The sequence below is a fragment of the Rhinatrema bivittatum genome, chromosome 7 (assembly GCF_901001135.1).
Source record: "Rhinatrema bivittatum chromosome 7, aRhiBiv1.1, whole genome shotgun sequence".
Lineage (NCBI taxonomy): Eukaryota > Metazoa > Chordata > Amphibia > Gymnophiona > Rhinatrematidae > Rhinatrema > Rhinatrema bivittatum.
This window is the reverse complement of record NC_042621.1, coordinates 260,162,876-260,176,528: the sequence shown is the minus strand read 5'-3', so window position 1 is coordinate 260,176,528 and position 13,653 is coordinate 260,162,876. Positions and strand designations below refer to the sequence as shown.

The 13,653-nt window shown below is 43.4% G+C and overlaps 1 protein-coding gene across 1 annotated transcript in view; it reads left to right on the top strand.

The window, feature by feature from the left end:
- Positions 1-9,306, top strand: part of LOC115096221 (golgin subfamily A member 7B-like) — an 88,778-nt gene extending 79,472 nt beyond the window's left edge. Inside the window, exons 3-4 of the mRNA XM_029610731.1 lie at positions 1,767-1,919; positions 9,160-9,306. Coding sequence (XP_029466591.1) covers positions 1,767-1,919; positions 9,160-9,306 — 300 coding nt within the window. The remainder of the gene's footprint in view (positions 1-1,766; positions 1,920-9,159) is intronic.
- Positions 9,307-13,653: the final 4,347 nt, after the last annotated feature.

Here is a 13,653-nt window from a genome sequence, read left to right as displayed (position 1 = left end):
GCAGCTGGCTTAGGGCTTCAGAGGGGCCAGGAGGGAGCTTGGGGACTTCTGAGGGAAAATATCAAGGAAAGAGGAGGAGAGGAGTGACCTCAGGATTCCTACAGTTGCTTCTTTTTTTTGCAAAAAATTTGATAGCTGGGCCGAATTGGGCGTTACCCCACGCTTATTTCAGAGCGTTTTATAGAATAGGGGTCTGCAGGATCAGGCCTGAAGGCTCACAAACCTTCTTTCTTTATTTTATTTTTTTTAAATTATTTTGCAGCCACTTTACCGGCTATACGTTGAACATATACTAAATACAGCCGGTTACAGTCAAAGTTATTCAGATACATACCTGGATACCTTTAGACCTGATTTTACAATGACTCGACCGACTCGGTGATATTCCGTGCTATCCGGGTAAGTTTAAGCCCCCACTCTCGGGACACCACTTTTTTAAAAATCCGAATAAAATTTAGCTGGATAATGACTTCTCCGGCTAAGACTTATCTGGACAGTGGGCAGAAATATTTAGAACCATAGATTTGTCCGGCTAAGTCCCTTTGAATATTGACCTCATACTTTTCTGGACTAGTTGTTATTCAAATGTTTTTTTCCTGCATGTCTTGCTCTAAAGCTATTCAGTTGTTTTGTTTTGTTTTGGTTTGGTTTTTTTTTTTTTTTGCTGCCTCACATTTTATGAACGAACTTGCTATGCTGGGCTTGTAGTACGCAGAAAATGGCAGGTGCTATTTTTATGACCATTTGAAAAAAAAAAAAAGTTATTTATTTTTCCTGCAGTTTCTGCCAGTGCAGTAAGCAGCTGACGTACGTCTTAGGTGCTCCTGCGGCCTGTCAGTGAAGATTAGTCATTAATCAGTGGAGCACAAGCTTTTACCGAGCATCTTTCTTCAGAGAGCTGGAATTACCACAGGGGAATGGAAGAAAGTGAATGTTAATGCCATTTTTTTGTCTAATTAAGTAAGGAGAAATGCAAGCATAGGCATAAAAGAGAAAAAAAAATATCTAGGTCTTCTGAACAGGCATTTGCATGAAAGAGTGTGGGGGAGTGCAGGTGAGCAAGGCCATAAACAGAGAAAAATGTAGAGAAAAGACAGGATAAAATTAATGTGGAGGAGTGAGGCGATTGGAAAGAAGCTGCCCTCAGGGGTTCAACACAATGGGAAGACCTAAATTTACATCCAAACCTCAGGACAGGTCTGGAAATGTATGCTATTCTGCCCACTGCAACAATTTTATACTGTTGGTAATTTTTGGAAAATATTCTCATAGTGCTGGGGTCTACGGCACCGCACCAGGAAGTCAACTGGGCAGACTGGATGCGCCTGACAGTCCTTATCGCCCACAGTCGCTTTCTATGTTTCTATGTGCTTCTTATCAGAATATCTGCCTATGTCCCTGATCTAGGAAATTTTGACTCTTGTTTATTTGCTTTTTCAATCAATAAAGCAAAATATTGAGGAGAAAGAGTACCATCTTTATAGATTCTAGATATTTTTCTATGACTTGAACTGTTCCTTGTAATTTTCACTAAAAGTCAAAAGGAAAAGACAACATTTCAAATATGGATACTAAATTTTCCATTCTAATATTTCTGTTTTTTGTTTTGTTTTTTTAAATAACCATTTTTTTCATTTACTTCCTAATATTTTGCGAGTATAAAGCCTCAAGCAAATGTAAGGGTAGAGCTGGAATATTTCCAAATTCTCATTAAGCCAACTCCAACTTAAAAGAGGTCCTCTATGTTGTTCCTATCTTTGTATCAGATTGAGAGGCAGCTCTTTGAGGAAACTGTGAAAAATCTGAACAATTACTATGTAGAAGCTGAGAAGATTGGAGGCAGCTCATATCTCGAGGGTTGCCTCGCATGTGCTACTGCCTATTTCATCTTTCTGTGCATGGAAACCCACTATGAAAAGGTATGTTGTGTCTGTGGACAGGAAGCATCATCATTATCAATCATCATCAGTTTTTGTTTTTTACCACCTTTCAATTATAGTAATGCCCAAGGCAATAATAATAATACAATAAAATTACTTCATAAGAAAAGAGCAAATGCAAGACAATAATAGAATCAATAAATCATAACATAATATAACATCCTAGCAAAACTACAAGTACAATGAATAATGGATGTGAAGTGTAGCATACCTGTAACATAGTAAATGTCAGCAGATAAAGAGCAAAATGGTCCATCAGTCTGCCCAGCAAGGTGCCGCTCTATGTAGGTTTAACCCAAAGTTAAGAAGGACCCATCCAAGCCACAAAAGCAATGGATGGCGAGACCTCCTCTCCCAACTTTATTTATTTATATTTCTTTTTTTTTAGTAACTTTAGATTTATTTATTCTTATACATTTCTTCCTGTGATGCACAGACACCCTGGCTGAAGAAGCAGAAGAACAGACTGCCCCTGCCCTATTACCATCATGAGTGAACTTGATCAAACTTTGTTAAAGTATGTAAACAGCTAGATAGCTAAAACATACATGAACTGTAAGATATGTCCCCACGTATCCCTTTAATATACCACACATTATACTTAGGGAATAGCCACTGCTATTAATTGCATCAGTAGCATGGGTTCTTAGTGTTTGGGTAAATGCCAGGATCTTGTGGCCTGGTTTTGGCCTCTGTTGGAAACAGGATGCTGGGCTTGATGGACCCTTGGTCTGACCCAGCATGGCAATTTCTTATGTTCTTATGTTCTTACAGGCTAGATGTAACTACCGCTTCATGCAGAAATGTTTCACCGAAAGTTACAATTTCTATTTTTTTAGCCACTAGAGAACCTCTTTGTTTATCTCACTCCCTTTTGAATTCTGTTACTGTTCTTGTCCTCACTACCTCTTCCAGGAGCACATTCCAGTCATCCACCACCCTCTCCGTGAAAAAATATTTTCTGACATTGTTCCAGAGTCTGCTCCCTTGGAGCTTCATATCATTACTCCAGCTCCTTTCCATTGGAAAAAGGTTTGATTTTTTGTCCATTACTACTACCTTTCAGGTATTTAAAAGTCTGTAATATATCCCCCTCTCTTCTAGGGTATATTGTACATACATAGGTCTTTCAGCCTCATCTCATGTCTTGTGGTGTAGATCCCACACCATTTTGGGCTGACTCTTCTAATTTATCTCTGTCTTTTTTGAGATATAGCTTTCAGGACTGAACACAGTTTTTCACGTGAAACCTCACAAATGGCCTGTATAGAGGCATAATCACTTCCTTTTCCTGCTAGTTACACCTTTCTCTATGCAGCTCCGTATCTCTCTAGCCCAAGCCACCCCCTCGTCAGATTACTTCATTACCTTCCGATCATCAGATCACCAGGTCTCTCTCCTGGTCCGTGCATGGACCAGGAGAGAGACCTGATGATCATCAGATCATCAGGTCTCTCTCCTGGTCCATGCACATCAGTCTCTCGTCCCCACCCCCATCATGTACAGCTCCTTTGGATTAATATTCCTCAAATGCATAACTCTGCACTTCTTGGTATTTACTCCTAGATGCTTTGACTTCAAGCTTTCTTAGATCACTTCTCATTTTCTCTACTCCTTCAGGGATGTCCACTCTTTTATAGATCTTAGTGTCATCTGCAAAAAAACAGACTTTACCTACTAACTCCTCCACAAAATCACTCAAAGATATTGAAAAGAACAAGACCCAAAACTGATTCCTGAGGCACTCTACTTATCACCCTTCTCTTCTGGGAGTGAGTTCCAATTATTACTACCCCTTGTCATCTATTAATCAACCAATTTCTAATCCATTCCAGAATCTTAGGACCTACTCCCAGGCTCATTTTGTTCATGAGTCTCCTATATGTATCAAAAGCTTGCTGAAAATCGAGGTAAATCACATTAAGTGCTCGTCCTTGATCTAATTCTCTAGTCACTAGGGATATGCATTCGTTTACAACAAAAGTGCAAAATGCGATGAATAAGGCTAATTTGTTTCATTTGGGGGCCCAAAATGAATCGGGGGCCTCCCGAAAGAAAAACTTTATTCGTTCATTTCATTTTAACAAATACATTGGGCCTAGGTCTAGGTCCAAAGCCAGGCCCTTGCCTACGGCATAAGCCAAGGCCCAAAGCAGGGGCTGTGACTTATGCCCTAGGCGAGGCCCCAGCTTTGGGCCTAGGCCAAGACGCTGGCATCACACTTGAGCATAGGCTGAGGCCCAAAGCAAGGACCACAGCCTAAGCCCAAGTTCAACACCGGGGACTTGGACTTGGCCAAGACCCCTGAAATTAAAAAAAAAAACAAAAATGAAACCTTACCTGATCTGTCAGGTATCCATCGAAGGCTGGGTCCTGATGCAGGGGCCTTGGCCTGGACCCAGCTAGAGAGGCCGGGTCCTGAAGCTGGGGCCTTGGCTAGGGCAAAAGCCTGACGCTGTGACCTGACCTGGTGTCGGGTCCCGACCCTGGTACCTAGGCCAGAGCTCAGGCCCAATGCCTGGGCCTCAGCCAGAAGGCCGGGTCCCAACATCTGGGATTCAGAGCCCAGGCCTGGAAGCTCCTCTTCACACGTCCTCTTCTTTCTTCTTCCTGAAACACAAAAATGGCATCCGCTGGAGTTGCACCAGAGTTAATTAACTCCGGCACATTCACCCCAACAGACAGCACCATTTTGATGTACAGCAATGTAGGCCCTGGTGTCAAAACACGACCTTTGGGTCGGGTTGTGAAATCAGGCCGAGGCCTCATTGTCGGAACCTGATTCCAGGCGTTGGGTCCCAGCCTCCGGGTCGGGCCGCAGCGTCATGTTTGGGTACAGCCGAGGGTCCAATGTTGGGACCCGGCCTCCGGGCTGTGCCACAATGTTGGACCTGAGTCCAGGCTCCAGCTGAGGCCCAGGCATCAGGCTTAGGACTAGGCTGAAGCCTCGGCCCTTGCATACTCTGAGGCTATGGCGATCTGCTGCGGCCTCGGCCTACGGAAGTCCAAGGCTTTGGCCTTGTCTGAGCTGGCGGATCCCCACCAGACTGGGTAAGTGGAGCTGGGGGGGGGGGGGGGGGGGATGGGATCCTGGCCCTGGGATTTTTCCGGGAGAGTGGGAGGGAGGGCTCATTTTTTGTTTTTTTGGCCATTTTGGTTTTCTTTTTTACATTGTTTGATTTTTTTCTTCACACAAATGAAACGAATCAAGCAATCTATGAACTGAAATTCATGGGAAAAAAAACCCTCCTGAAAACTAACCAAAAAAGAATATTTTTTTCCCTGCACATCCTGTTATTTCTCTTTTCTTTAACTTAACTTTATCTCTTTTCTTCCAGCTACCTAAGCTTCCAAGTTCACGGTCCTCGTTTAATGTAACTTTGTCTCTTCCTTTACCTAATTATTTTTATCCCTGTTCGATGTAAACCGTCCTGATATGGTATTTAACCATGAAGGTCGGTATAGAAAAATGTTAAATAAATAAATAAATAAATAAATAAAATAGTCACCCAATCAAAAATATCATTTAGACTTGTTTGACATGACCTTCCTCTGGTAAAAAAAAAAAAAAAAAGAACATTTTGCCTCAGATTCAGCAACTTACTAGATTGTAGATAGTTCACTCTCCTTTCCTTCAGCAGGGTCTCCATTAATTTTCCCATCACAGAGGTGAGGCTAACCTGTCTGTAGTTTCCAGCCTCCTCGATGCTTCTTCAATCTTGCATCACCACTCCCATCACCAAGGATCTATTGAAAGGTCCTTCAGCGGGCCCACCCGCACCTCTCTGAGTTGCTTTAGTATCCTCGGATGGGATGTATGGCACCAGGCCCCATAATCTTGTCCACTTTCAGCTTTGCCAGGTCCACCCAAACGCTCTCTTCTGTAAATGGGGTGCTATCCATCCTACACCCATCTGCAGTTCTGTCAGTCGGTTGCAGGCCCACTCTATGGTCTTCTGTAGTGGTGGTCACCAAACTGAAGTATATGTTTAATATTTCTGCTTATGACCCATCTTCCTCCAGGCATTGATCCCTGTCTCCTTTCAATCTTACAATACCATCTCCAGCCTTCCTCCGACGTATCCGAAGAATGCTTTGTCACCACTTTACTTCTCTGGCAATCCTTTCTTCCATTTCAGCTTTAGCTGTCCTGATTTCCTTTCCATGTCTGCTCCCGTGTTCTTATTTTTCCGATACTTTTGTACGTTTTGAATGCTGACCTTTTTTGCCTTTTTTTTTCCAGCCACCTCTTAGGAGAGCCAGACCAGTTCCCTTTGCCTCTTACTTGTATTCCCCTTAACATTAAGATTTGTTGCCTTTATTATAGCTCCTTTAGATCAGGACAGTGTGGTAGACTTATTCTTTGAAGAGGCCTTTGTCTCTGAGGCACAGGGGCAGAATTAAAGATAAATAAGTCTCAAATGCCGAGAAACGACCAAGCAGTTTAAGTCACTTGGAAGTTAGGGGAAATAATGTTCAGAAAAGGAGCAGAGACATGGGAGACTGTGGAAAGGAAGGAGATTGAAAGCAAATGGAAGAAAATTAAGATATTTTAGCAAAATGGAGGAAAAAAAACCCCAAAATAAATGAAGGGGGGAAGAAGAAAAGTACAAGAGCCCAGTAGTAAGTGAGTATCTATAAATCTTTTTCTCTCAGCTAAGAAAGATGTTAGCACTACATAAGCAGAGAACTGTTTGTGACATTGCCTATCTTGTACATTTCTGACTGACCAGAAAGAACTTGCTTAAACCTTATTAAAGTGCAAGAAACTTCTTGAAAAGATGGAGTTGGAGAGGGAAAGAAAATTGAGTATTTTATCTATGACACAAGAGACTCAGCAAATGCAAAGATGTTAAACATTTAGGCACTGAATGGTTATTGGATTCCTATGTTGGGATGATTTTCAGACAATTTGTAAAACACGTTTTCTCCTTTGGTAATTCAGAGTGGAAACTAAATGGTCAGTTTTCTCAGTGGAAAAAGGTAAACAGTGGAGTGCCTCAGGATCTGTTCTTGGACCGGTGAGGTTATCAGATTTGCGAATGACACAAAATTGTTCAGAGTAGTTAAATCACAAGCAGATTGTGATAAATTGCGGGAGGACCTTGTGAGACTGGAAAATTGGGCATCCAAATGGCAGATGAAATTTAATGTGGATAAGTGCAAGGTGATGCATATAGGGAAAAAGAAACCATGCTATAGTTACACGATGTTAAGTTCCATATTAGGAGCTACCACCCAGGAAAAAGATCTAGGCGTCATGATGGATAATACATTGAAATAATCAGCTCAGTGTGCTGCAGCAGTCAAAAAAGCAAGCAGAATGTTAGGAATTATTAAGAAAGGAATAGTCAATAAAATGGAAAATGTCATAATGCTTCTGTATCGCTCCATGGTGAGACTGCAGCTTGAGTGCTGTATACAGTTCTGGTTGCCACACCTCAAAAAAGATATGGTTGCACTGGAGAAGGTACAGAGAAGGGCGACCGAAATGATAAAGGGGATGGAACAGCTCCCCCATGAGGAAAGACTAAAGAGGTTAAGGCTGTTCAGCTTGGGCAAGAGATGGCTGAGGGGGGATATGATAAAGGTCTAGAACTGGTAAATGTGAATTGGTTGTTTGCTCTTTCAGATAATAGAAGACTAGGGGGCACTCCATGAAGTTAGCATGTAGCACACTTAAAACAAATTGGAGAAAATTATCTCTCACTCAACACACAATTAAGCTCTGGAATTTGTTGTTAGGATGTGGTTAGTGCAGTTATAGTAGCTGGATTTAAAAAACATTTGGATAAGTTCCTGGAGGAGAAGTCCATTATATGCTATTAAGTTAACTTAGGGGTGGCTTTTAAAAGGGTTACGCGCGTATATTATTCGCGTAAACCCGAAAACCCATTCCTGCACGCGCCAAGCCTATTTTGCATAGGCCCGGCGATGCGCACAAGCCCCGGGACGCGTGTAAGTCCCGGGGCTTGAAAAAATGGGCAGGGCGTGAGTGGGGCAGGGCGGTCTGGAGGCAGGATGGGGTTGTGGCCAGAGGCCTCTCCACTGCTGCTGGCCTGGGCATCGCACGCCAGCACTTGGCTGGCATGCGCAACCTACGCCTGCCCAGAGGCAGGCGTAAAAAAAAAATAAAGGTGGGGAGGATTTACTGGTAGGTAGGGCTGGGGGGGCAGGTTAGATAGGGGAAGGGAGGGGAAGGGGGGGGGTGGAAGAAAAGTTCCCTCCGAGGCCGCTCCGATTTCGGAGCGGCCTCGGAGGGAACGGGGAAAGCCGTCGGGGCTCCCTTAGGGCTCGGCGCACACAAGTTGCACCCCCTTGCGTGCGCCGACCCCGGATTTTATAACATGCGCGTGGCTGCACGCGCATGTTATAAAATCGGGTGTAGATTTGGGCGCGCCGGGTTGTGCACACAAATCTACGTCCGCGTGTAGGTACGAATATCTGGCCCTTAGGGAATAGCCACTTCTGTTACTGGCATTAGTAGCATGGGATCTACTTAATGTTTGGGTACCTGCCAGGTACTTGTAACCTGGATTAGCCACTGTTGAAAACAGGATGCTGGGCTTGACCCAGTACGGCAACTTCTTATGTTCTTAGTGTCAACACCTGCTGTTCTCATGTAATCTGGACATTGTGCTTTGTGTGTGTCTTCCCTTAAGTGGCACAGTGCGTGTCTTCTTTCATGTCCTGTTGGTTAAACGCCATCATGCTACACTGTGGAACAACCTAATCCTCATTTTTTATATAATCCCAAACCAGGTTTTTGAATATTTGGTAAACCATCCCAAACTAGTATAAATACATCTGACCCATTTTTTGGGGACTATAAAATGCTGATCATTAGAAGTCTGTGGGCTCTCTCTCCCATAGGAATCTGTGAACAGTTGACTGCAGAAACCTGCGGGTGACTCCATTTTAAAAAGTTGAACTTTAATGGAAGATGCCTTAGTCAGGGCGCCCATGTAAACTGAACTAATAATATTAACAACCTTCTGGCTTACTGTGAAGCTTTCCTACACATTCTGAATTTTTCAATACTATTAATGTTTGAGGCAGTTGAAGTCTTGCAGACTAAAGCAAAAACATCTCCTTTCTGGAAGAAATGAATCATGGATATGGCAGGATTGTCTCTAAGCATGGGAGCTGGTGAGGGATGGCAAGAGTAGCAGGTTGACTGCTCCAGTGAACTGAATACATTTTTTTTTTTTTTTTGTAGGTGCTGAAGAAAATCTCGAAATATATCCAAGAGCAGAATGAGAAGATCTACGCTCCCAGGGGCCTCTTAATCACAGACCCTGTTGAACGTGGCATGAGGGTTGTATCCTTTAAATGCCTGAGTACTCCACCGCTTAAGCGCCACTAGCTTTAAACTGCCCTCCGTTACAGCGTTTCCCAGCCAAAATAGCATGGCACACTGGTGCGCCATCAGATCTAACCTAGTATGCCATGGAAAAGTCACCACCACCTGATCCACACCGGTGCCTGGTCTCTGCTCCTCACAACCTCACAACAAAAAGACACCGGTGGGGGCTCAAAAATGCAGGCGTCCCTTCCCGAGCACATGTGTAGCGACACAGCCCTCTCCTCCTTAGCTACAGCACGAGCCCTGGAATGTGTACGGTCGGGCCCTGCTTTCTGCGGCACACGGAAGGCATAGCACGGCACCCCCCCTTCCTCTTTGTCCTTCCAGCCTGCCTTATCCCCAAGGCTGAGTAAGATGGGAAGGCCTGCGCCGAGCACTGGATGTGACTCCTGAGTGACAGGAGCAGCAGTGAAAGAGCTCTGTCAGCCACATGTGGCAGGCACGGTCATTTACCAAGCCAGCTGCCCATACTACACTGACTTCTCCCTTCTCCTGCTCTTGCTCACTGAGGGAACTGGTCTGTTCCAGTGGGTTCATGGGCGTCTCTATCCCTTCGCTCCCTCTTTTGTTTAAAATCTGGAAGAAATCGCCAATGCCTTCAGTGCATCCCTGGGGTTTTCTTTTGACCGTACTAGTTCTCTCCTTGTCCGCACTGCCTGCTCTGTGGAAGCTGGCATGGCACATGTTTTTGTTCATGAAGGTGAGTCTCAGGTTGAAGAGGTTGGGAAAACACTTGTCTATCAAATACCCAGTAAAGGGGGCCCTTCCAAATGCACAGGGAGAGATCACATAATGCAGAAAATCAAGGCTCAGCTCTGGACCTGGCTCCTGCCCTTGTGGTTTGCCAGAGCAGAGAGAGAGAGAGAGGGAGAGGGACTCTCTGGATAGCAAGCAGTACAGAACGGGCTGCAAAACGGAGATGCGTCTGTGTTTCCTGGCCAAGAACTGTAACCGTGCCCACTGTGTTGGGAGAGAGGCTGAAAAAAAGCGTCCAGACAGCTTCAAACAAACAAAGACTCGTGGCACCCAAAGGAGCTGCCAAAGCTGGAAAGCCAAGTAATGAGCAGCAGTGAAGCCATCGGGCAGCAAAATCATCATTATTTTTAGTACTAATAATATTAATACAATTAATAATAATAATAAAACTGCCCAGCACATGGCTTTAAAATCTCACTAGATGCCACTCTGATCAGAAGACTTTTCCTTTAGACCCTCAGGCTTGTCAAATGACGGATGATTAGTTAGTTACTCTTGATATGTTAACCAGCTAATTGAAAAAAATGTGACAACGGCTGCCTGAATTAACTCCAGGGGCAGTGATTTATTTATGGTGGAGAGGTACGGTACAGATCCAGGACTGCCCCTCATGCCGCTGCACATCTACTCATTATTGCTTTTTTTTATTAATGAGTCTCAGGGTAATTGAGAAGCTGGTCCAGTCGAGCTGTAATCAGTTCTATGCTGCCACACATCCTGTTTACACTTTACGTATGTCCCTAGAGACATACGAATATGAATTGAGGGAGTGATGAAGTGGGAGAAGTTTGATGATTCAAACGGGAACAACTTTTGTTCTAAGAACATTGACTCCTGAAGAAGGATTGATTTCGAAACTTGCGCAAGCCGGGTTTGATGAAGCAGCGGCATTAATATTACATCTTGATCCAGCTAAGTTTCTGTTCTGGCGGTCTGTATGCAGAAATTGAAAAGCCTTTTGGGCAGTTTTTTAATATTGAAAAAAAAATAATATAATTTTTGTCAGGTTATAAGTGCACTTTAACGATGTATGAATTTCACAGTGTTTCATGCAATTTACTAAAAAAAAAAAAGCAGTGGAAGGAGGGTTGGTTGATGATTAAAACAAAAGGATGGGACAACCCGGATGGTTCCTGCCAAAAAAATATATGAAACCTCCACTTTCCACTTTACATAATTTTTAAGAAGGAATTGTCCTGTGAAATTTATAAACAGTTTACACGAAGTTCCTTTTTCCTTTCTAAGATGAGCATCCAATGTATTCCAAATAGATGGCTCTGAAATTGAAAATGCCCTGTTCCTAATTTCTTGAGTGTGGAAGCTTTTAAAATTGGGTATATTCCACAAATTCTGATCTGCAGACCGGAGAGTGTGAGTGCATAATCTAGTCTGAGTCTAGTTTCTGTTTCAGAGCCACTGAAAGCGGTGCTCGTTTGGCACAAATGACTTAAGGGACTTCCTCTTGTGGCATTATTTACCGAACACATTTCCACAGACAACTCTCAATAAAGGCACTAGAAAGCTGCTACCAAGAGCGAGGACTGGCAAAACCGAGAAAACTCCCACTCAGGGATTTTTCCTCCTCTTTCATTTCAACCTGAAGTTTTCCACAGTTGTCCCTGACATAAAAACTGTGATGGCCATAGTGACCCTGCCCTGTTCATTAGGTGTCCATCATTTACCCAGCACATGGCTTTCACAATTGTCCTCTAAATATAGAATTACATGGAAGCAGCTATCTATGGTACTTCCAACAGCTCTGCCTTTGCTCACCAACCCAAACAGTACACTCTGGGAGCCAGCATTTAATCCCTCACCACAGCTCTGCATCTTCAGCCTGTCACCTCCGGCTACTTAAATAAAGAATGCATTGGCATCACAAGCACAGATATTAACACTAAGGCTCATGCAGTTCTGTTGTGCAGAGAAGCCAATGTGGTAACTGGCGATAATGGCTTGGGAATCAGCCAGAAGGGGTAAGGAGGCAGACTCTGGCTGTTTTCTTATGTGCAACTTATTTACAGTGAAAGAAAGTCAAGCAAACAAATGCTGCTCACCCTATGTTCAGATAACACCCAGACATCACGGATAGCAGTTCTTTCAATAGAATGGGTCCCTGTCTGCACCCCGAGGCCTCTCTAACCCTTCTAGACCCTGCCTTCTTAGGCTAGGCTTAAGGGATTCTCCCTGGGACCAGAATCCCTTGCTGGGTTGGGACTTAAGGAAGACCAGATATGATAGCTGTGGCTGGTCCCTTAAGGTGGTCTGAGGGAGTTTCCTGTGGACTCCCTCACAGCCCAGTTGCAGCACTTTGATTAATGAGAAAGGTAATATAGCAAATTTAATAATCTAAGCTATTAAATAAACTATAAACCTACTCCTGTGATGTAATGGGTTTATATTCATGCAAAATTAGTGTTAAATTGACCTTCTCCCTTATAGGCCCATGCAATAAACTTTAATGGGCATACTCAGGCCCTCTTATGCATACTAAAATTAGCATGCTATGCAATAAGGCTTCCTGTGCATGTGATCATGGTCCAGAAAGATGTAATCATGAGTATTCTAAAATTAGCTGTTTGCATATGTAGATGAAAGAATGCCATATGCAAATGAGATTTTAGCATGTGCAAGATAAATAAAGTTGCATGCTCACAGTCCAGACTATTTATCATGTGTTTACTAAATAGATGCTATTTAATATCTGCCTTGGACCAGGTGATATCTTGCTAATATACACACTATTGAGAGGGCTCGGCTAACTGCATAAAGAAGGTCTGAAAAATGAAGATCAGATACATGAGATGACACTTCTGTTTGTCATTTCTGTAAATCTTTACCCATAGGCCCATGGGGGGGGGGGGGGGGGTGAATACATTGGACCTCACTTCTCTTTGCCAAACCAAAACACAACCACCACACACATTTTGAGGGAATTCTTACTCACACACACACATTATTCACATAGCAAATGTGTCTTCTCAAATAAATCAATGACACATCACAGAGGCTCTTCAAGCATTGCACCACACACCACAATTTACAAGGCACAGAGGTTTTTTTTGTGGTGTGTACAATGATAAATCTCCAAGGTATTGTCATGATTGTCAGGACCATTTCTGTCCTTGATGTGGTTAGTCTGGCCGATGAGGAACAGCAGTGTTTGGGGGGGGGGTCCCTAGCCAGTCACAAAAGCAAGAAGCCTACGTCCTAGGAGCTGGTGACTAACCAATGAGCCCCTCTGTCCTCTCCTCTCCCTCCCCAATATAAAAAGAAAATGTTCACAGTCCTGCATGAAAATAGTATGGCCATGCCATCAGAGACATTTCATACCCTGCACAGGCTAAATCTTATTGCATCACTCGTTAAGTGGCATTTAACAGGCATGTTAGATTCTTTTGCAAGGCCACACTAAATTTTTGTTTTTTTAAGTGTGAGTTTTAATTCATAGGCCCCTTAGTACCTGCAGTGTTGCATTCCTGAACCTGAAGCATGGAAAGCTCAGGTGGGCGTGAACAAGATTCATGCTGCTATATTGTACATTTTATGGTGTTATGCCACTTGTTTCACATAAACTGAATATTTAAATAG